Below are 21339 nucleotides of genomic sequence, written 5' to 3'. Positions count from 1 at the left end.
GCTCTAGCCGACGAGGGCGGCGCCCTCTCTATGGCTCGGCCCGGAGCCTGCGCGGAGGAGGTTCCCGGCCGCGGGCGCGGGGCGCAGAGGTGACAGGTCCAGCCGAGGCCGAGGGCCGGGAGGCTGTGGGGGGAAGCAGCGTCCTGAGCGGATCGGGGGGGGGGGGTGCGGGGCGCGGGTCCGAGACGCGGAGAATCCGACCAAGCCCGGCGACAGCGCTCAAGGGCGCCTGGGAAGGCGGCCGAGGCCGTGGGGCCGGCGGCCGAGGTCCGGTTCCGGCCTGTGGGCTCGGAGCGGCTGACCTCTCCCAGCCGAAGCGGGACAGGGACGCGCGCACGGTTCCGCAGGCGTTGAGGGTGCCGTGAGGGCCCCGAGTGCGGCCGTCGGCACAGGGCCGAGGTCGCCTCACCGCGGGGCCCGGGAGTTGGGGCGGCCGAGCCCAGCGCCCACCGGCTTCTCTTGCTTGCTGCCCCGCTCCCAGGCCTCGGCTCTGACGACCGTGCAGAATGGACGAGGACAGCCTGCAGGCCGCCCTCCACACCTACGACGCGCAGCTGCAGCAGGTGGAGCTGGCCCTGGGCGCTGGCCTGGATCCCTCCGAGCTGGCAGACCTGCGCCAGCTGCAGGGGGACCTGAAGGAGCTGATCGAGCTCACGGAGGCCAGCCTGGTGTCTGTCCGAAAGAGCAAGCTGCTGGCCGCACTGGATGGGGCGCAGCCCGCCCAGGACGGCGCAGAGTTCCCGGCTCTCCAGGAGGCGGGTGAGGTGCCACGAGCCTCCAGGGCAGAATTGGACACTGCCCTCCACAGAGACGCAGAGCCAGAGCCCACCAAGCCTGGGCAGGCGGGGGACGAAGGAGAGGACGCGGAGGACCAAGGGGGGGACTCGGAGGACGAGGGAGAGCTGAGTGGGCAGAAGGTGAACGCCCCCTACTACAGCCCGTGGGGCACCCTGGAGTATCACAACGCCATGGTCGTGGGCACGGAGGAGGCCGCGGACGGCTCCGCCGGCGTCCGCGTGCTCTACCTGTACCCCACCCACGCATCCCTGAAGCCCTGCCCGTTCTTCCTGGAGGGGAGGTGCCGGTTCAAGGAGAACTGCAGGTAAAGCTCTCCTGGGCCCGAGGCTCACAGCGGGCCGGGTGGGCTGGCCCTCCGAGCCGGAGTCCCTCCCTTCTCTGCCCAGCAGAGTGCTGGGGCAGGGAGCCTGGGTGCTGGCGGGTTCTTACAGCGAGGCCCCTGTGTTTGGATTTTCCTGGTAAATCAAGAAGCAGCAAAGGCTGATGTTGATGAGAACAGACCCTCCACCCCTGTCACGAGTTTTATCTTTCAGAGTTCAACCTCTGAATCAGACGTTCACGAACTTTGAGAGGCTGGTCGGCTGCCACCGCCACCTCCGCGGTCTCGCGCAGTCCCCGCCGCCAGCCTTTCTTCTCTGGTCTCCCTGCTCCCCCATCCTCTCCCCACGACTTTAAAGTCAATTCTTGAAATTGTGTTTTTGTTTTACCTATGAATACTTCGGGATGCAGCCCTAACCTGACCGATGCCGACTGTAAGAGGGCGATCTGCATATCGTCACACCTGACAAAGTTGTCGACAGCGCCTTACGTAACCTTCAGATTTCCATAGTTGTGATTTCTTCTTTTCTTAAAGTGCATAACTTTAATTTTGCTCCATTTTATTTTGGGAGGAATACTTAATGAAATTTCTAGTAGATAATTTACTTTTCTATCCAATGGCCCTGAGTAGCTCTCTAGTTCTTTGGTCATCTTATTTTTCAATAGCCTCTTGCTGGGTCCATACGTGCAGAACAGTGCACCAGAGTGTACTCGAGTTTTCAGAGTGGACACGCCGCGTCACCAGCACAGAGCAGGGGCGGGGAGTAGGCCCCCTGCACCCCATCGGCTCGTCCGTGTGCCGCGCGCCGCGTGAGGATGGGAGCGCCCACGTCCACGTGTGCTTCCGCCCTGCCGGGCACTGCTTGAGAATCTCTTTCACATGCGTTAGCTGCGCAGCCGCCCCGTGGCTGGAGGGGCGGCGTGGAGTGGCGCTGAGCCTCCCGGCCGATGCCCTCACCACCACCGTCAGACGCCCACCTGGCCACTCCCGGGGCTGACGCGTGATCTTCCTACCTTTGTTTTGGGTTCTTCGAAATACTCTAGGGAACACGGAAGCACCCTTTGGCCCCCTCTCTGCCACAGCCGCCTCCTCCCCCCGGGGGCTGTCACCGTCGCAACTCCGGTGCGTGCCTCCGGTGCGTGTTCTTACAGACGGTGCGCCCGTCAGCAGTACACGTGTGCGTCCACTTTTCTAAGCGGCAGCGTACAGCGCGGCTCCGGTCGCAGCTTGCTTTTGTCACCGACCGTGTCTGCAGGAGCCCTCCACGCCGGTGCTCACGGAGCCGCCCAGGCGTCGGGGCTGCTGCTGTCCGCACGCGTGTGCCACGTCTCACTCGTCCCGCCCCCTTCTGGTGTTTCCAGCTTCTGTCTGTCACGGAGCGCGTCCTGTGAGCACCCCGTCCGCAGCCCTCCGAGCCTGCTGCGTAACCAGCGTGCAGCGGCTCCCTCCGCGCGACAGGGCCCGTCCCCACGCTTCTCCCCGCTGTCACACGGGCCTGCAGATCCGTGCCCGCGGAGCCGGGGGGTGGCAGCGTCATCGACTGTGACTTAGCTCGGGGACCAGCAGGACCGAGCGCTCTCCGCGCACTGTTAAGACGTCCCCTCTGTGCTCCGGGCCCTTCGCGGGGCACAGGGAGCGTGGAGTGAGTCAGGGCGCACGAGGAGCCTGCAGCCAGCAGGAGGCCATGGGCGCGGGCGCCAGTGCCGACGTCGACCCCGGGAAACAGCTGCGGGAAGGAAGTGCACACTGCGCTCCGCCCCTCGTGCCCACCAGCCAGAAAGTGCGACTCGCCAGCCGCCTGGCCGCCCCCCCCTTCCCCCCTCCCGCCCCCCTCCCCACCGCGCGCGCCCCGCACAGGCCTCTCCGTCAGAAAACGGCCGTCCCACCCTCTGGGGGGCTCGCCTCCTTGCATCTGTCTGTGGCTCGTCCCTGAGGGGACGCTGGCATGACCGCTTGAACGCTGCTCGGAGCGTGGCCGCGCACAGCCCGCTCCCTGCCTCTCCCGGCCTCCTGGTCACGCGCCGCGCCGCCACCACGCACGCCAGGTGCAGCCTGGCACGGCCGCGCATCTCGCGCGAGCTGGCAGCTGGGCCCAGGGCCCTGTTCACACGCGTGGCCAGGCCAGGTGCTTGCTGTCCTTTGCTCGTGGGCACCTGACGACCAGGTGTCCTCCTGTCACGGCGGCGGCCACTGCGCTTGATGCCAGCTCTGTGATTCAGTGTGGCGCACAGTAGGTCTCTTCCGCGCCACCGGTTCCCGGTGTTAACTGAAACACTGAGGACACACCGCCCAGGGCTGGCCTCCGGCCCTGGGGCCCCGGGGCGCGTGGCGTGGGCGGCGGTGCCCGTGCCCCCGTCAGGGCGGGGACGGGCCCTTCCGTTCCGGACGCGCGCCTCATGTTGGGGTACGGCGTCGCGCCGAACGGGTTTCGCCCTCGTGTTCCTGGGAGAAGCCGCGCTGGGCCGCGGCGTGCGGCCTGTGGAGTGCGGCCGGGTGCGCCCGCTCGCGTCCTGCCGAGGGCGTTCGCGTCCGGCCTGGCCCACCGAAGGCCGCTGGTCTGCCGTCTCCGCTCCGGAGGTCCCTGTGTGGCTGTGGTTCTAGGGCAGTGCTGGGCTCCTACGGCGGGCTGGGACGTGTTCCCTAACGTGGGGAGGGTTCGAGAAGGACTGGTGTGAATTCTCCTTTACGTGTTCCATGGACTTCGCCAGTGACACCATCCGAGCGTGGACGTTTTGTCCTTGGAAGTTTTTCGATTAACGGCGCCGTTTGTTTCTTTGTCGTGGGCCTGTAGGTCTGCTCAGATCTCCCGTGTCTCCTCGAGCCAGTCTCGGCAGTGCGTGTGCTTTCAGCTCTCCGTTTCCGTCCAGGGCGTCTGGTTTGTCGGCGCAGAGAGGCGGCACCGCCCTCCCCAGTCCTGCCTCCCGCAGGGCCAGGCGCCACGGGCCGTTCCTGGCCTTCCTGGCCGGCGTCTCCGAGCGCTCTTTGCTCTGGGCGGTCTTGCTGAAGGTCTGTCCGTGCTATTATTCTCTGCGGGCGCAGGGGGTGTCGAGCCCGCATTGTCTTTTCTGTTTCATTTATGTGCACTCGGACCTCTGGCGTCCCCTTCTTTGGGCGACTGCGGGTTTAGTTTGCTCTTTTTCTAATTCTTCAGGGTGTGCGGCCAGGCTCCGACTCGAGATCCTCCCTCCCTGCTGCAGGCACCAGCAGCCCTCAGTTCCCCGGTGACCCCGCCGTCCTGCAGCCCGCGAGGCGGGGCGCTGCGCTTCCCCCACCCCCAGCTCCCAGTGGCGTCTGGCTCCCCCCCCCCTCCGCCCGGCGGTGAAGAGGGTCCCGAGTTCCCATCTGTTTGTTGCTCCCCAGATTTCCTTCTGTTGCTGATACCCGTTTACCTCCCACCGCGGTGGGGTTATTTCAGTGTTTTAAACTTGACTGCACGGGTCGCGCCCCGCGTGAGCTCGGGGGGGGACGTGTCCCCTGCCGCCATCGCCGAGCTGCTCTGCAGACGCCCACAGGGCCAGCGGTTCTGTGGCTTCGGGGCCTCGTCCCTTAGGACCTTCGCTGCTCCCTCCGTCCGGCGCGGACCGCGGGGCGCCGACGTCTCCAGCTGTCACTGTGGAAACGCCTCTTTCACCCTCTCGCTCGGTCGGTTTTCATTCCTTGTGGTTCGGGGCTCTGCGGTTAGTGTGTAGGTTAGTGTGTACGTGTTTACGGTTTTTGCATTTCCTCTTTGGATCGACCCTTTCATCAGTACACGACACCCTCCTTTGTCTCTCGAATCTCTTTTAAATTGACTTCAAATCTATTTTGTCTAATGTTGTAGTCATTTCTCTTTAAATTACTATTTATGTGGATTACCTTTTTCCGTCTTTCTCGTTCATCCTACTGTTTTTGGATCCAAAATGGGTCTATTACAGATGGCATACAGTTGGATAGTTTTTTTTTTTTTTAGGTGAGGCAACCTTTGGTTGACGTCACAGATTGCAAGGACCTTGTCAGCTTACAATCCCTTGTTTTTTATTTTTTATGTCTACAGCACCTGGTCTTCCCAGGTAGTCTCCCATCCAAGTACTAACCAGGCCCGACCCTGCTTAGCTTCTGAATTCAGACGGGATTGGGCCTGTTCAGGGTGGCGTGGCCATAGACAGTTAGTTGGATGGTTTTTTAATCCATTCTTCCAACTTCTGCCATTTAATTGAGAGCTTCACCCATGTACGTCCAAAGCAGCCCCCGGTAAGGAAGGACTCACCTCCGCCACCGCGCTACTTGGTTTCCGTACGTCTTGCCTCTTTTTGGTGCCTCGATGTCCCCGTCACTGCCTCCTGCAGTGCTTGTTTTTGCCGGGGTAGCGTTTTGATTCCTTCTCTTTTCTGTGTCTGCTCGTTTTGTGTCATTTCCTTGACGGTTACCCTGTGGATTGAGTCGCGTCTTACGCGCGACAATCTGATCGAAAGCGATTCCGGTTTGGCGGCAACGGTGCTGTGAGCAGCCCCCCCTTACGCTGTTACTGCTCCAGGTCCCATCCTTATGCGTCCTGAGCCCAGAAGGAGAGACTCGGGCGATCACTTTGCCCCGCCCCGAGGGACTCCCTTCGGCGCGTCGCGTGGGGCAGGGCCACGAGTGACGAACTCCCGCAGCTTGTTCGTGCGGGAATGTCCTGAGTTCTCCTCTGAAGGGTGCTTTTGCCAGAAACGGAATTCTTTGACAGCATTTCCCTTCCAGGGCTTTACGCACGGCCTCCCGCTGCCTCCTGGCTCCACGGCGTCCGCGAGAGGTCGGCCGTCAGCCTCCCGCAGGCTCCTCGTCCACGAAGCCGCTTCTCTGCTGCTCCCCAGGCCCTCTCCCTCTCCGGGCCCCAGCAGGGAGCTCACAACCCCCAGCCGTCAGGGCCACCAGTTTCCTCTGTTTCCATGAGCTTCACCACTTTTAGGCACAAGGCCCTGACCCCACCCTCTGCCCCTCCTGCTTTTGCGGGTGAGCTTATGGTCGGCGGCCTGAGCAGCCCCCTCACCGCACCTCATTCTGTCCCCAAGCTGGGCAGTTTTTCAAGAACTGTCACTTCTCGGAGTGTGGTCTGCTTTGCTTTGGTTGATTCCCTGAGATCCGAAGCTGTGAGTTTGACAGTTTTGCCCAGTTTTAGCCTTGTTTTTCTGTGAAGATTCGATGCCTGGACTTGCCGTGGCCAGAACTCAGAAACTCATTCGAAATGCTCGTTTTCAGGTTTAAGTCTTCACTTCATCCAGTGTGTACTTCCGTGACCATCGTGAGGCAGGTGATCAAATTGAGCTTTTTTAATAGAAAAAATGTTTTAATTTCCCTGGCGAGGTACGTAGTGCAGCGTCTCCTGATGCACTCGCGACCCTTCCTGTCGCGTGCGGCGTTGCCCGCACTCCCCGGGCCGGCTCGCCTGTCTCCTGGTTTAAGCTCACTCTGCGATTCGCCGCTCGCCGCGCCCCGTGGCTGGAAACGTCCGGTTAGCACCCTCGCGGCTAAGTCTTCGGACACCTTCATTACTGCGTTTTCAGAGCCGCTCTGTGGAACCGCTCGCTGGGTCTAACTAGCTTTCGTCGGGCGTTTAACTAGCTGAGTTCTGCAGCAGACTCGAGGGTTTCCAGGACCGCCGAGGTCCCCGCAGGAAGGTTCCGCGGCCGCGCGTGCATGCGAGTCACCCAGGCTTGGTCCTCCCGTGTGAGCGTGTGGTTTTGCTCCTGCGCCAAATGGGCCTTGTCACCCGCGTCCTCCACTGCAGCACGTTCGGGGCCCAGACTCGCAGCCGCTGGCGCCACTCGGTCACTGGCCGCACCCTGTGTGCCTGAGGCCGCCCAGGTGTGAGAGGGGGCTGCCCAGCGTCCCACTGGGGAAGGTGCCTGAGGCCTCCCGGCCCCCGTGGGAGCGCGAGCTGCAGGCCGTCCTGGGCGCTCCCGTGGGGCCAGACTGCTTTCCTCCCGGAGGCGCGGGCCCGCGGGCGCTGTCCGCTCCATCTCGGCCGCGGCCCTGTGTCGGCCCCCACACTCCCCTCCCCCCCCACAGTCTGTTTCGGTTTTCATTCCGCCAGTTCACTGACCACTGTTACAGCTGGGGCCCCGGGTTGCTCTAGGGGCTCAGGCCCGTCGGCACACAGCGCACCCGCCCCGAAGACCCGCCGCAGCTGGGGCCCCGCGAGGGGCAGAGGCGGTGGGGAGCCGTCTTCACGGGCTCCCGCCAGCACTTCGTCCCTCCCGCCCAGAAAGCTGGCCAGAGGCACGAGGCATCTTGTCCTCGGGGCAGCCCCGTCCTTCCCATGTGCAAGAGCATCTGCAAGCGCGTGTGGCCATGTGTACACGGGTGCACACGTGTGCGCACGTTTGTGTGCGTGGGTGTGTGCACATCTGCACCTGCACACATGTAGTGCGTGTGTGCGTGCGTGTGCACGTCTGCGTGTGTCTCCCGAGCACCCCTTCCCGCAGCGATGCCCAGGCCCTGGTCGCCCTGGGCTTGCTTGCCCTGGCGGACCGGCTCTGAGCGCCACCCTGCCCGCTCCGCAGGTTCTCCCACGGGCAGGTGGTCCCTGTGGCCGAGCTCCGACCCTTCCAGGAGCCGGACCTGAGCTCCCTGCAGGCTGGCTCTGCGTGTCTGGCCAAGCAGCAGGATGGCCTCTGGTACCCGGCACGGGTCACGGGTGAGCTCCCCGACCCGGCCCCTGCTTTAAGCCCTCCCCACTCCTCCCGCATGTCCCCCCTGCGTCTCACGTCACCCCCACACCCACCCCTCGCGTGAGTCCGCCCCACTCCTCACACGTACGCCCACTCTTTAGGTTGGGCGTGCGGCCCCTGCTCTGTGCCCAAGGGGGCGAGGCTGCCCTCGGCCGCACCTCGCCCTTAACTTTCAGTGCAGCGCCCACCACCTGCCGAGGCCACTGACCTGGCCTGTCCTTGTCCCTGCCCCAGATGTGGACAGCGGCTACTACACCGTCAGGTTCGACTCGCTGCTGCTGCAGGAGGCCGTGCTGGAGGGAGACGCCATCCTGCCCCCGCTGCGTGCGCAGTCCGCAGCCTCCTCGGGCTCAGACAGCAGTGACGTGGACGACCCCAGCTACGCCAAAGGTATGGCGGTAGCTCAGGGTCCCAGAGGCCAGGAAGGTGGGGACAAGGCATAGCCCGGACAGCAGTCACCCTGGGAGGCTCCCGGCTGGCACATCTCGGCCACGTGAGCACAGCTGGCGAGCGGGACCGCAGTGGGGCGGGCCTGCCCCGTGGAAGAGCAGGTGAAGGGTCTGGGCCGGGTCCGGAGACCCACGGACATCAGCGGTGTGTGTGCAGCCAGCCCAGCCCCACAGGGTGCGCCCTGAGGCAGGGCCATGGGCCGCTTCTCAGCACCGTCCACGTAGGGCCTGGTGCCCGGCGGCTGGAGGAGCAGCTGTGTCCAGACGGCCAGAGCTGGGCTTCAGGAAGTGGGGCTGGCTGGCAGGGTCGGTCAAGGTGACGCCAGGGGGCATCCTTGTGGAACGCTCCATGAGGTGGTGGTGACGGAGGGGAGGGGGCCAGGCGCGTTCCTGGGGCGGCGGCAGGCCGGAGCCCACGGCGCCAGACTCTGCCGTCAGCTCTGCTCCCTGTCACACAGCACCACGAGCCTGGGCTGCAGCCTGCTGGGGGGCAGGGCACTGTGGCCCTGGCCAGAGCTCAGGGCCCCGAGTCCAGCTGGGCCGAGCCGCTTGCCCTCTGCTCCCTGCAGTGGTGGCGCCTGGCGCTGCAGAGCCCGGGGCCTGCAGCTCCGCCTTTGCGGGCTGGGAGGTGCACACGCGCGGCATCGGCTCCAGGCTGCTCGCCAAGATGGGCTACGAGTTCGGCAAGGGTGAGTGTGCCGCCCCGGGGTGGGGGGGGGCCGGCACGGCCCAGGGGCCCGGCAGCAGCAGTGCCCGCCCGCTGTGCCCGCAGGTCTGGGCCGCCACGCGGAGGGCCGGGTGGAACCCATCCACGCAGTGGTGCTGCCTCGGGGCCAGTCTCTGGACCAGTGTGCCAAGGTCCTGCGGCAGACAGCCAAGGGCGGCAAGGCTGGCCCCAGCAGGCCCCCCAAGTGCCGGGGCCGAGGGCGCAGCCCTAGGGGCCGCCCGCCCCCTCGCAGCGTCTTCGACTTTCTGAACGAGAAGCTGCAAGGCGAGGCTCCTGGGGCCCCGGACACAGGGGCGGCCCCCGCCGGGAGGCGCAGCGGCAAGGAGCTGTACCACGCCAGCAGGGACGCCAAGCGGGCCCTGAGCCTGCGGCTCCTCCAGACCGAGGAGAGGATTGAGCAGGCCCAGCGGGACGTCCGGGGCATCCAGGAGGCCCTCGCCCGCAACGCCGGCCGGTGAGTGTGGGGCTGAGCTCTGGAGAAGGGCGGGCCCCAGGGACCGTGCCTCCGGCCCTGCTCTGGGCGCCCAGCCCGCAGTCCCGCGCAGGAGGCCGCCTGGACCCCAGGGTGGCAGGCTGTCTCCGGGGGGTCTGCGTGACTGGAGCCCGGGGGCTCTGTGGCAGTGGCCCGGGAGCCCTGGCTGAGCGGCGGTCTCTCTGTAGGCACAGCGCGACGGTGGCCCAGCTGCAGGAGAAGCTGGCGGGAGCACAGCGGCAGCTGGGGCAGCTCCGGGCCCAGGAGGCGGGGCTGCAGCGGGAGCAGCGGAAGGCAGACACCCACAAGAAGATGACAGAGTTCTAGAGTCGCGCGCGCACCGCGGAGGAGCCAGTGTCACCCAACAACCCGAGGCCACGGGGGAGGGGCTGGCCCACTCCCAGGCCAGACCCCGCGGTCAGCCTCCTCGCCCGCGGGGGGGGTGTGGACGCCGCTCGGTGGAGATGGGGCTGCAGGGTCCCTTGGCGCTTGTGCGCCCGCTGAGCCGCCCGCGTCCGGGAGCCTGCTTAGCAAGGACGGACATTAAAGTGGTTGTGCCGAGGTGTCTTCCAGTGGAGGCTCAGCTGGCTGTCGGGTCTCTCCGGAGAGGGGGTTCTCTGTGTGGAGCTGCGGGCTGGGCTGGAGGGGCCCCGAGTGAGGCCGCCGCCCCCATCCAGAGGCAGAGGCCCAGGGCACTGTCGTTTTCCCTACTCTCCCGGATGGGGCTCTGAGGTGGGTTGTCACCTGACACCCACAAAGAGGTGGAACATGGTGGGAGGAGACTGGCCCATCTGGGCAGGAGGACCTGGGGGTGCTAGGACCCCGAGAGCCTGGATTCAGCCCCAGCACCTGGCAGCTACGAGACTGTCTCCTTTCCAGTGCACGGCCACCTCATCCTGGGTGGAGGTGACAAGTTAGGCTCTCAGAACAGTGCTGGCCTGAAGCACACACCACTGAGTGACGTCTAGACCCCGGGTGGGGGCCGCAGCAGGTGGGTGAGGCTGCTGTGGCGGCTGCAGTGGGAGCAGCTGCAGCGGGCTGAGATGCAGCCAGACCCACAGGCAGGAAGTGAGGCGGGGAGCTCCGCCAAGGGCTGCTCCTGGGCTGCGCTCCAGGGCGCCAGGCTGCCCTGCCTGCCCAGCAGGGCTCGGGCGGGGCGCTGCACTGTGGCGGCGGTAAGTGCCCTCTCTGGCCTCCAGCCTGGCCGGGCCTTCAGGCCCCTTGGTGCCCTCCTGTGGGCAGGTGAGGGCAGGGTTCTGGGAGGACTAGGTTCTGCCACATCAGGGTGCTGGGACCTGGGCTGTGACCAGGTGAGCCGGCCTGGGCCTGCATGCACGGGAAGCCCACCCCTGGATCTGGGTAGACTGGGTTACAGACAGCCGACAGAGAATGGGGTGGATCCCCATCCCCTGGGGCCTTGCTAAGACCCCAGGAGGAAGTTAGATCCATGGCAGGGATGGGGGAGGGGAGGAGGGCCGGCTGGCTGTAGGGTGGCCAGTGCCCCTGCTGACCTGACTTCCCAGCCCCTTGGGATTCTAGGCTCTGCAGTGAATGGCCAGGGGGCATTGCCCAAGACAGGCCTGGGCAGGGTGTGGCTGCAGATGAGTCTTTGGCCTGTGGCTCAGAGACAGGGCCTCAGGGGCCGCCCCAGATCTCAGGTGGGGGCTGCAGTGGCCTCAGCTGGGCCTTGGCTAGGTCACAGCTGCCCCACCCGGCCCCATCACTGGCCCCACACTGCGGCCATCTGGGTCATCCTGACAACCCAGGTACTCAGGGGCGGGCAGAGCACACCTCTGCAGGATCCCCCAGCAGAGGCAGGAAGGGGGGCCCCCGAAGCTGTGCCCTCTCGGCCCCTGTAGGAGGGAGGGGCTGTGGAGCCTTGGGGTTTCCTGTGTGCTGAGTCAGAGGGCCCAGGGGAGCAGGCGGCCCGGCAGTGTGAGGTGCTCAAGTGGGGCGCCCACCCTGGGTCAGCCGCAGCTCCCATCTTCTGCCCCCAGGCTGGTTCGGGGCTTGGCAGCATGGGGCCACAGGTGCTCTCGGCCCCTTCTGCCCTCTGGGCACTAGGGTGCCTCGCCCTGCTCCTCTGGCTGTGGGTGCTGTGCACAGCCTGCCACAGGTACGTTCATCCCTAACCCAGGTGCCCTGTGAAGCCTGGCTCAGTTTCGCGGCCAGAGGGGGGCAGGGCGCCGGGCAAGCCCTCCTTGGACCAAAAGGGGCGGAGCTCCGGGCAGGCCCTCCTCGGACCAGAGGGGGCGGGGCTCCGGGCAGGCCGTCCTTGACCAGAGGCCGGCGCCTCGCCCCCACTCTGCCTCACCCGCCTGATGATCCTCTTGCCTGCAGGAAGGCGGCGCGGAGGCAGCAGGCCCGGCTTCAGGGCCAGGGGATGACGGACGAGGCGGTGAGTGCCAGGCTGTCCCGGGGCCAGGGTGGGGCCGACAGGGGACCGATCAGCCTTCCTTGCCCCCAGTCACTGCTGAGACGACCCCACCTCTGCTCCCTCAGCAAGTCGGATACCAGGCTACATGAGCTGCACCAGGGCCGGGGAGGCTGCATAGGTGAGCCCGGCCAGGAGGCTGGGGCCGTGGGCGGGTTTGCTGCGCCGCATCCCCCCAACCCAAGTGACCTCTGCCCTGACCCCACCCCAGCCCCACGGCCTGCCAGCGTGGACCTCCTGTGCCTGCAGTATCTCGACACGTCCAGAGGCACCGCCAGGCCCCTGGCAGCCCTCTCGCACCGGGCACTGCCCCAGCCCTCCATCAGCCCTGAGGCCACCTATTCCAACGTGGGGCTGGCTGCAATCCCCAGGGCCAGCCTGGCAGCCAGCCCTATGGTGTGGGCAGGGACATGGCTAACCAGCAGCTGCGCCAGACCTGGGCCTGAGGCCAGGCCCATGGTGCCGGAGTATGCTCGCATCCATAAGCTCAAGGGGCCCCAGGGCGTGGAGCGGCAGCAGGCTGAGGGGACCCCAGCCACTCAGGTAAAGGGGGCAGGGCGTGGCGTGGGATGGGTGGGGCTGGGCAGATCCTCAGTGGAGTGGATGGTGCTGACCCCTCTCTGGGCTGGCTTTCTCTCTCCAGATGGACATCCTGTATTCCAAGGTCAACAAGCCCAGAAGGAGGGACCCAGAACCTGTCATCAACCAGCTGGACCCCAAGGGTCAGGGAGCGATTCCGACTCTGGGGAGTAACCTAACCTATGACAGGGACCTGAGCGTGGACAAGGGCCTCCTGGAAAACGTGTACGAGAGCATCCAGGAGATGGGGATCCCTGAGCGCCAAGGGCTCCCCAGACCGGGCTGTTAGCATGAGTGGACAGGAGGGTCTCCTGCTTCCCCCTGCCTCAGCCTGGGGAGGGGTCTCCATCCCCTCCCTGCCTGAAAACACAAGTACAGACGTTCCTTCCTCCAGTATGAAGCCTGAACCCCCCTTCCCTCACACCCTCCCCCACCCGGCCCCCCCTACACACACACACACACACACACACACACACACACACACACGGCAGCACAAATTCCAGGTCGCTGGGGTCTGGGCTGCCAGGCCAGCCCAGGCCAGCGTCCTAATAAATCCCAGCACACGGAGGACGAACACCGAGTGCCTCGCGGCCTTCCCTTCTTGCGAGCCTGCGGGTGTGAGTGCGTGTGAGGTGGTCTGGACGGAGCAGAGACCTACCCCTGATCTCGGGGACTCCCTCCCTCCCGGGGTGCCTGGGCCATGTCACCTGAGCTCAAAACTGTGGGGAGCCAAGCGAGCCTGGGGTGGTGGTTCCCAGGCCCGGTCGGCCCTGGGGAGGCGTGCAGCCGCCCGGCAGGGTGGCCGCCCCAGGGTGGGACTTGGACCTTAAACGCCAAGGGCGGGCTCCGCTGCGCAGCCCCTGGGGTTACGTAAGGGGTGGAGGAGGTGGGCAGTCGCGCGTTGAAGAATTACCTGCTCCCAGGAAGCCAGCCCCGGGGACGGGGCCCCGCCCCGGATCCGGCAGCTCTGCGCGGGCACCCTCGCGAGGACCAGCCCTCCCCGCGAAGGCCAGCGGCCGGCGGGCGGGGGCCGCCAGCTGCCCCCCCGTCCCGGGCCAGCGCGGGAGCAGCGGGCCCCGGGCGGGGCCTCGGGCGGGACGGGGCCTCGGAGCGCAGGCCAATGGGCGCGGGGCCGGCGCGGCCACGGTCCACCTCGGAGAGCTGATCCCGCGCAGCGGCCAATGGCTGCGCGCCGGGGGCGGGGCCGCGCGGAGGGGGCGGGGCGCGCTCGGGCTCGGGGCAGCGCGGCGCGGGCGGCTCCCGATCCAGGGCGGGGGTCGGCGGCCCGGCCAACCCGGCCCGGCCCGGGGCCGCGTCCCGAGCGTCCGCCCTCAGCGCTGCAGCCTCGGCGCCCGGCCGGCGGGCCATGGAGGCCGAGCGCCCCCCGGCGCCAGGCCCGGGCTGCGGGCGCCCCCCGCCCCGCGCCGCCGGCCGGGACCCCGCGGCTGCGCCCGCGTCGGTGCCCGCGCCCCCGCAGGTACCGGGCGCCGAGGGCGGGGCGCCGGAGTGCGCTCGCTGCAAAGATGGCGTCGGGGCTGCACAAACTTTAGGCCCCCGGGGGCGGGGCGGCGGCTCGTGCGTGTCCGTGGGTTCGCGCGGCTGGGCCGGGCCGCCGGGGGCGCTTCCCGCCGCGCCGGGCCGGGGGCGGGGCCGGGGCGGGGCGCGCCGGCCGCAACTGGTTTGGGGGTTGCCGAGCGGATCCGTGGTGGGGGCTGGAGGCCCCGAGCGGTTGCCGACGCTGAGCGCACTCCGTCCGCAGGGCCCTGCCGTGGGCGGCGGCTTTGCGGGCTTGGAGTTCGCGCCCCCGCAGAAGCCCGAGCCGCGGGCGCGGTCGGCCCACATTTCGGTGCCAGCGCACAGGTGAGCCGGCGCGCCAGGCTGAGGTGGGCGTGCACACACGTGCACCCCGTGTGCAGGGGTGGTGTGTGGGACGCTTGCACGTGCCTCCCCGACACCCCCGAGGGGGTCCTCGACGAGGTGCAGGTCAGTGTTGCGAACTGGGTTTCTGGCTATCCCCAGCTCTCCAGCTTTGGAAGAGGACTAGTAGTGGTCAGTGCGTTCGTGTCTCTCCCTCCCCTCAAACCCTGGTGGCCGAAGCGCAGTGCTGGGAGTGGCCGTTGTCATGCTCTGCGCTGTAAGGCCACTGCAAGCCTGGGGTTTACCTCCTCGTCGTCCCGAGGCTTCTGACCGCTGCCTCCTCAGCCGGGCCGCAAAACCCTCTCGGGTGCCGGACCCCCTTGGCTAGCAGCGCGCTCCCCGCTGGGGCCTGGGAACCAGCTTGTGCTTGGAGCAGTCTCCCCTGGCTGCTGGCTGCCCCGCCCCCGAGGCCTGGCCCTGGGCCCACAGCTGCTCTCGCAGAGCCCTGGTTCAGGGGCGGTTGGGGGAGGGCCGGGCCTGCCCCGGCCCTGGCCCCAGTGGTGGGGCCTCCAAGCCCTGTCCAGCATCTGAGGGGGGTCTGAGGGGGACACCTGGAAGGAGGCCCAGGTGGCAGCTAATTCAGGCTTCCTGGAGACCCCAGCCCAGGCCCTGTCCTGGAGGTTCCTGGAGACCCAGGACTCTGCAACCTGAGCTGGGGGCGGAGCTGGGCCTCCTGCCCAGTGCCTGGAGTCCTGGAGTGAGGAGCCTGCGGAGCACAGGAGCATGGTGTGCGGACACGTGCCCAGGCCTGCACGTGTGTGCCTGGCCGCGGGAGGGGTCTGGAGTACTTGCTGGCCCCACCCACCCCCGTCTCCTCCAGAGCCCCCCAAGGAAAAGCCCGGCCGGATGAGGTTATGGCTGCTGCAGCCCTCACAAGCCTGTCCACCAGCCCCCTTCTGCTGGGGGCCCCAGCCGCAGCCTTCAGCCCAGGTGAGACTTATTCGCCCAGCATTGGGTAGGGCTGGGGCAGAGCCCAGGGCCACTTCCAACAAGACCCTGTGGAAAGGGCGGGGCAAGCAGAGCCCCCTCACCTAGACACCATCTGAACACATGGGTGTCGGAGCGCCCACACCCGGCCTCGAGGCCAGAAGCCTCAGCGCCCCAGGCTGGCAAGCTTCCGCGACCTGTCCGACTTCACCTGGACGGCCAGGCACCTCCCCACACAGGACTTCCCCATGCATCCTTCCCTGTGCCAGCGAGGTTAGTCCCCGGGCTGCCATGGCTAGCACCCCCTGGCCACCGCCTTGTCCAAGTGGCTTTGGCCCACCAAACTCACCTGTGAACAAGTGAACAGGCAGACGCTCAGAGCTAAGGGACTCGCCGCTGTCAGTTTCTGCAGAGCGGCCTGAGCCTGCCGAAGTCCTGACACTGGCCTGGCGTGTCCCCGCAGAGCCCGGCCTGGCGTCCTGGCAGGAGCCCCTGGTGCAGCCGCCAGGCAGCTACAGCAGCAGCAGCAGCGGGGACTGGGGCTGGGACCCGGCCAGTGAGCAGTCCTCCCCCTGTACCCCATCGCCACCACTGCCCCCGGAGGCGGCCCACTTCCTGTTCGGGGAGCCTGCCCCTAGGAAGAGGAAGGTGAGCCCGGGAGCAGCACGCGGGGCGGGGTGAGCACAGGCGGCCGGGCCTGACCGCCGGCCCTTGTTGCCCAGAGCTCGGCGCAGGTCCTGTTCCAGTGTCTGTGGAAGCGCTGTGGGAAGGTCCTGAGCACGGCCTCCGGGATGCAGAGACACATTCGCCTGGTGCACCTGGGGTGCGGTGGGCCTGCGGGGTGGGGGCGGGGGCCCGGCCGGGGGGCCACCACGTCAGCTCCCGCCTGCTATGTCCCTGGCAGGCGGCAGGCAGAGCCAGAGCAGAGCGACGGAGAGGAGGACTTCTACTACACGGAGCTGGACGTGGGTCTGGACACACTGACAGATGGGCTGTCCAGCCTGACCCCAGACTCGCCCGTGGCTTCCACGCCACCCGCCTTCCCCCACCTGGAGCTGCCCGGCCTGCTGCACCCACTGGCCTTGCCCCCACCCCCAGTGCTGAGCTCTGCGCAACCCCCCCAGGCATGCCACAGTGACCACTCCTACCAGGTGGGTGAGGTCGCAGGCAGGAGTGGGGGCCGGGTCTCGGGGCACACTGGAGGGGAGCAAGACCCCTGCTGTGTCCCCTCTCAGGGCTGCCTGGCGCCCCCCCGGCTGGAGCCACAGCCCGGCACAGGCAGGGCCTGCGAGCCAGCACTGCCCTCCAAGCACGGTGCCAACCTAAGGTGCGTGTCCTGAGGAGCCGGGAGGTGCCACGCAGGGCAGGCGCCGGCCGAACGGCACCCCATGCTCCATGCGCTCCCCCAGGAAGCCCCGCGGCGACGCCAAGAAGTGTCGGAAGGTGTACGGAATGGAGCGCCGGGACCTGTGGTGCACGGCCTGCCGCTGGAAGAAGGCCTGCCAGCGCTTCCTGGACTGAGCGCCCCGGCTCCCCGCGGCCCCCACGCCCGCCCTGGGCTCCCTGAGGACCCGCCGCGCGCCCCGGCTCCCCGCGGCCCCCACGCCCGCCCCAGGGTCCCTGAGAACCCGCCTCCCGCCCTGGGGTCCCCAAGGCCCCCCGAGGCTCCGGCCACCTGCCCCGGGGTCCCCAAGGCCCCCACCACCAGCCCCGGCCCGGGCTCCCTGAGGCCCAGGACAAGCCGCCCCAGCCCTTCCCCCAGTGCAGGAGGGGCGCCGTGCCCCCAAATCCCACCAAAGTGCCTCTGAAGAAATCAGCCTTTTGCACTAAAGCCACACCAGGGTTCAAGGGTGCCAATGGGTCAGGTTCAAGGCCCCTTGGGAGCCAGCCCCAGATGCACTTTGACGGGTGTTGGGGAGGGGCCTGCCCCGCCGGCACTTAGCCTGACAGTTCAAGGGCCCAGTGCCAACGTTTTGTACTATGTTCGCGAAGCTCAGGTGTCTCGGTCCGGGCTGTGCCAGGCGAGGAAAAAAATTAAAGATTTGGGTTTTTTTCCAGAAGCTGTGTCTGCTCCTGAGGGGGAAGGATATGGCACTGGGCCCCTGCCACAGGCAGGAGTGGTGGGTGGGTGGCCCTGGGATGTCAGCAACCGGCGCGAAGGGCGGCGGTCCCCTCAGGCCACGTCCGCCTGGCATGAGACTCGACGAGGGGACACTGATTGAAACACACAAGGCGTCGGCGTGAGCAGCAGTTTCCCGGTTTATTGAAAGTGATCGCTTTGCAAGGGTGTCTAAGCTAATCCGTCACAGAAAGGAAGCCCGCAGGCAGGCCCGGAGCCCAGGCGGACGGGAAGTCGCACGGCCGCAGGGAAGGGGCTGTTTGCCTGTCCTGCGGCTACAGAGAAGGGACAACAGAGCTGACTCCGCACTGACCACGCACCAGACGTCCTCCTCCGGAGCGAACACATCTCCAGCACAAACACAGGTTCACGGTAACTAACATAGAGTCAATGTAATATAGATCGTCCCCAGGAAAGAGCAAACCATCTCCAGGCACGGCCCTTTCGTCTGTTCTGACAGGTTGAAAACGTTGAAAAAATAAATATTTAAGAAAAGCACACACGGCACCCTCACTATAAGACGTTCTCAAGGGCTGCATACAAAACACAGCAGGATCTAAAAAATAAAAACCGTTACGTATGGCTTTTTAAAAGAGTTGCACGTCACATAATGAGCAAAAATAAGTCATATTGCAAAATGTTCCAGTTTTTGCATTTTCTCAGTTTTGTATAAAGGAAGAAGCGCAAAGTTGGAAGCAGTAGCTGCGCCTCTTGCATCAAGGTCCCTATGAGTCCTGACAGTGTTGCGACTTCCCCCAAACCCGCATCCCGAACGCACACCTGGTGCACACCTGGCCGGTGTCCTGCGCTCGGCGGCGGGCCCGGCCCCACCCCCGCCCAAGGGACTCGACCCGCGATGGGCCGCGTTCTCCACTTCGGTGCTGCAGACGCCAAAATACAAGCACGAATGAAAAACTACAGACTGTGAAATGTAATCTACACATCTTTTTCCTCTTCGTAAAAAAATATTTATTAGTTTAAACATTGATTTGGAAAAAAAAGATCGGTCACATAAAAAAAAAACCCTCCGCGACACACACCGTCCCCTCCACGCCTCCTGAGAGGTGACGCGTCCGTCCCCGGGGTCCCGCGGCACACGCGAGGGCCATGCCCTCGCGGCACATGCTCGCGCACCTCAGCAAGGGGGCCCTCGGGTTTCCAGTGCAAGTATCGGCTTTAGGGAAGAAAACGCCCCCGTGGCACTGACAGCGAACCCCAGAAGGTGAGCTAGGGCGGCCCGGAGCGGGGAGCGGGGTGTCCTGAGTGCGGGGCGGAGGCGCCGGGGCGTGGGCAGCCTGGCCTGGGAGGTGGGGCCAGTGCACAACCCGGGGACACTTGCTGGCGGCGAAGGTCTGCTTTCCATTTCGTAAGAAAGTGGGTCTGTTTAGAAAAGGGGTTAGAGACTGGGGGAGGCACAGAGCTCTGAGGGCCCGGGCGGGGCCCAGCCAGGCCTCCAGGTGAAGGCGGCAGAGGACGCGCGCGCCGAGCCCGTGCGCGGGCCTGGCGCGGCCGCGCGGGGGCAGCAGGTGGCGGGCGCCGGCTCGGCTCGGCCCCTGCCCCGGGCCTTTGGGGGAACTTCGGCCCTTCCTCTAGGGGCACGGTGGTGTGGAGGAAGTCACAGCGCCCCCCCGCAGAGGGAGGTGGGTGCAGGCAAGCCAGGTGACAGCGCCATCGAGGGCACCCTCTTCTAACTCACAGAAAAGAAATGGTGGCTGGGACAGCATACGAGCGAAAGCCGTGACTCCCCCGTGGGGGGGGCTGCGAGGACAGCACCGCGGCCGGCGCCCGCCGCCGCCAGCACCCGCGGGCCACCTCTGGAACCCACGGCAGGGTTCTCTGGGGTGCCCCGCCTAGAAAGGGGTGCGACAGTACAAACGTGGGGAAAGCCGTTGGGCTCAGAGTTCGGATAAGGAGGAGACACAGCCGCTGCCTCTCGGCCAGGGAACGGCTGGCGGGTGGGAGCGAGGCGGGGGCAGGGCGGCCCGTCGCAGTCACGAAGCGGGTGGGACAGCCTCAGCAAGGAGAGACGGGGCACCCGCGCTGGGGGCGTGGCCAGGGCGGAACCTCCGCCTTCCACGCCAGAGAGAGGCCCTGAGCGAGGGCATGACCCCGAGCTAGGGGCCGCCGGCGGTGAGGGCCAGCGAGGAGGACGGCGAGCACCACGCGCCCGCGGCCTCGCGCGTGTCTGAGCACGTGGGAAGCTGGGCGACCCACGCGGGGGGCGTGGGCGGCACACGGCAGTCAGGGACGCCGGTGTTAGCAGCAGGGGTGGCCTGGGTGCCACGGGGTGGGCAGAGCCGAGCGGGCCGGGCTGCCCCAGGCTCTCCAAGGAAGTGCACACAGACGTAGAAGTGGAGCCCGCGGGGGGCCCGCGGGGGGAGCGGCACCGACCCCCGGCCCGCCGCCGGGCGGTAGCACCTGGGCGCTGGCCCCGCGGGGCTTCTGTGGCTGTTTGCTGAGCACCGGAGCCGGCAGGCGGCAGGGTCGCGGGGCCTCTGGACCCGGGGCCTGGTCCTGCAGACAGCCCCATGGGGGGCGGGGACAGGGCCACAAGGCGGGACAGCGGCTGCTTCAGGGCCCCCAGCACAGCCTGCGGCATGGGGCGGGGCGAGCGAATGCGGGACCCGCAGGATCTCCGGAGCCGGTGCCCCAGGGCCGCATGTGTGACCCGAGCAGGACCGGGCCTGGCCTGGCCACGTGGCCCCCGACGCTCTGCGCATACGCACCGGCCAGGGACCCTGTCTCTGGCCCCTCAGACAGGTGGGGACGTGCTCTCCCCTCACTCCACCCGCCCCGCACCCCACAGCAACGTGCTGTGTCACGGCCCCCACTGTGGGGGCGCCTCTGCTTCGGAGACCGCAGGGCCAGCCTCTCCCTGTGTCCAGGGGGCGGGAGCAGGACAAAGGGGGGGACCGGAGCAGGGGCCGCGAGGGGCCAGCACAGCCCTGCTCGGTGAAGACCCCCAAGCACGCACACAGCACTGGGGAGGCCTAGGGGATCCAGGAGAAGTCCTTGTCGGGCCCCCCCGAGGGGCTGCGGGGCGCCCGCGGGGAGTCCTCGTCGTCCTTGTCCCCCAGCAGCGTGTCCTCGTGGGCCAGGCCCACGTCGTCCTCCTCCTCGCCCAGCTCCTCCTCGCCCTCCCCTCGCGGGTCCTCGGGGTCCTCCAGGTAGGGCCCGTCACCAGAGAAGAGCTCGGGGGAGCCCTCAGGCCCCCCGCCGTCCAGTGGCCCGGCCGCCCCGTGGCCGGCGCAGTCGGCACAGACGCCGTGCCGCCGGGAGCCGTGCTTGATGCCCACGCTGGCGGCCGACATGAAGACGCGGCTGCACAGCTTGCACACGTACTTCTTGTCCTTGCTGTGGACCTGCGGGGGACAGGGCGGTCACCAGCGGTGTCACGGGAGCGAGGTTTGCTGAGCTGCGTCTCTCTGTCCGCGAGTACTGCCAGGCTGGCAGGTCACCGTCCCTGGCACGCCTTGACCCCCTGACCTGGTGGACGGGAGATGCCCTCCCCGACACCCCAGGGAGACAAACCACGCCCGGCATGCGGCCCGAGGTCTTCAGCGGGCCTGGGGTCGGGGACAGGGCCTGGGCAGGGCGTCTGCGGGGAAAGCCGTGCAGGCCTCCGAACTGGAGCTAGAAACAGAGCCTCGAACCGCCTGGGACCACGAGCGGCCTGCGGCGGCCCCCATGGGAGGCGCTACCGGGAGCCACCTGGCCCGGGCCCCGGGGCGGCCAGTGTGAGTGGCGGCCCAGACGGCGGCCTCTGCTCGCCCCATGCAGACACACGCAGCAGGAACCCATTCGCTCAAGGGTCGCCCTGCTGGGCCAGGTCCGAGGGCCTCACCTGGCCCCCCACCTGAGGCGGCCAACCCTGGCCACCCCCGCCAGGGCGACCCGGACCCTCCAGCC

The 21339-nt window shown here is 67.1% G+C and overlaps 4 protein-coding genes and 1 pseudogene across 15 annotated transcripts in view; 3 read left to right on the top strand and 2 right to left on the bottom strand.

Annotated features, from left to right (window-relative positions):
- Positions 1-161: 161 nt before the first annotated feature.
- Positions 162-10021, top strand: ZGPAT (zinc finger CCCH-type and G-patch domain containing). Of its 2 annotated transcripts, none has more exons than XM_036229150.1 (6): positions 162-1102; positions 7639-7772; positions 8041-8196; positions 8714-8944; positions 9028-9436; positions 9643-10021. In XM_036229150.1, exons 1-6 carry the CDS (start codon positions 507-509, stop codon positions 9779-9781), a joined length of 1665 nt encoding a protein of 554 aa, XP_036085043.1. In that variant the 5' UTR covers positions 162-506; the 3' UTR covers positions 9782-10021. The 2 variants fall into 2 exon arrangements, with proteins under 2 accessions (XP_036085043.1, XP_016001762.2); XM_016146276.2 differs by having other exon boundaries at positions 164-1102; positions 8825-8944.
- On the bottom strand, positions 5142-5260 carry LOC118610207 (annotated as a pseudogene).
- LIME1 (Lck interacting transmembrane adaptor 1) lies at positions 9780-13044 on the top strand. Of its 2 annotated transcripts, none has more exons than XM_016146288.2 (5): positions 9780-10629; positions 11452-11570; positions 11795-12009; positions 12100-12431; positions 12532-13044. In XM_016146288.2, exons 1-5 carry the CDS (start codon positions 10498-10500, stop codon positions 12754-12756), a joined length of 1023 nt encoding a protein of 340 aa, XP_016001774.2. In that variant the 5' UTR covers positions 9780-10497; the 3' UTR covers positions 12757-13044. The 2 variants fall into 2 exon arrangements, with proteins under 2 accessions (XP_016001774.2, XP_036085050.1); XM_036229157.1 differs by lacking the exon at positions 9780-10629 and having other exon boundaries at positions 11795-11852; positions 11922-12009.
- A 589-nt stretch (positions 13045-13633) lies between these two features.
- SLC2A4RG (SLC2A4 regulator) lies at positions 13634-17371 on the top strand. 7 transcript variants are annotated; one of them, XM_036229155.1, is made up of 8 exons: positions 13730-13944; positions 14227-14327; positions 15205-15314; positions 15775-15959; positions 16034-16134; positions 16216-16462; positions 16547-16638; positions 16721-16960. In XM_036229155.1, exons 1-8 carry the CDS (start codon positions 13834-13836, stop codon positions 16830-16832), a joined length of 1059 nt encoding a protein of 352 aa, XP_036085048.1. In that variant the 5' UTR covers positions 13730-13833; the 3' UTR covers positions 16833-16960. The 7 variants fall into 7 exon arrangements, with proteins under 7 accessions (XP_036085044.1, XP_036085045.1, XP_036085046.1 ...); XM_036229152.1 differs by lacking the exon at positions 16547-16638 and having other exon boundaries at positions 13724-13944; positions 15715-15959; positions 16721-17371; XM_036229153.1 differs by lacking the exon at positions 16547-16638 and having other exon boundaries at positions 13727-13944; positions 16721-17371.
- A 180-nt stretch (positions 17372-17551) lies between these two features.
- The window catches only part of ZBTB46 (zinc finger and BTB domain containing 46), a 113427-nt gene continuing 109639 nt past the window's right edge, over positions 17552-21339 (bottom strand). For all 4 annotated transcript variants that reach the window (XM_016146473.2, XM_016146446.2, XM_016146464.2 and 1 more), the window contains exon 5: positions 17552-20792. In XM_016146473.2, the coding sequence (XP_016001959.2) occupies positions 20421-20792 (372 nt within the window). In that variant the 3' untranslated portion in view covers positions 17552-20420. The remainder of the gene's footprint in view (positions 20793-21339) is intronic.

This window comes from Rousettus aegyptiacus, unplaced genomic scaffold (genome assembly GCF_014176215.1).
Source record: "Rousettus aegyptiacus isolate mRouAeg1 unplaced genomic scaffold, mRouAeg1.p scaffold_m13_p_12, whole genome shotgun sequence".
In the NCBI taxonomy this organism is placed as follows: Eukaryota; Metazoa; Chordata; class Mammalia; order Chiroptera; family Pteropodidae; genus Rousettus; species Rousettus aegyptiacus.
This window is presented reverse-complemented; position numbering and strand designations above follow the sequence as displayed.

Coding starts and splice junctions, on each gene's coding strand:
- ZGPAT (XM_036229150.1), top strand. CDS start 507: ATGGACGAGGACAGCCTGCAGGCCGCCCTCCACACCTACGACGCGCAG. Junction 8,197..8,713: donor CGACCCCAGCTACGCCAAAG/GTATGGCGGTAG, acceptor CCTGTCACACAG/CACCACGAGCCTGGGCTGCA. Junction 8,945..9,027: donor GGGCTACGAGTTCGGCAAGG/GTGAGTGTGCCG, acceptor CTGTGCCCGCAG/GTCTGGGCCGCCACGCGGAG.
- SLC2A4RG (XM_036229151.1), top strand. CDS start 13,649: ATGGCTGCGCGCCGGGGGCGGGGCCGCGCGGAGGGGGCGGGGCGCGCT. Junction 15,960..16,215: donor CTGCCCCTAGGAAGAGGAAG/GTGAGCCCGGGA, acceptor TGTCCCTGGCAG/GCGGCAGGCAGAGCCAGAGC. Junction 16,463..16,720: donor ACAGTGACCACTCCTACCAG/GTGGGTGAGGTC, acceptor GCGCTCCCCCAG/GAAGCCCCGCGGCGACGCCA.
- LIME1 (XM_016146288.2), top strand. CDS start 10,498: ATGCAGCCAGACCCACAGGCAGGAAGTGAGGCGGGGAGCTCCGCCAAG. Junction 11,571..11,794: donor CTGTGCACAGCCTGCCACAG/GTACGTTCATCC, acceptor TCTTGCCTGCAG/GAAGGCGGCGCGGAGGCAGC. Junction 12,010..12,099: donor GGGCCGGGGAGGCTGCATAG/GTGAGCCCGGCC, acceptor ACCCCACCCCAG/CCCCACGGCCTGCCAGCGTG.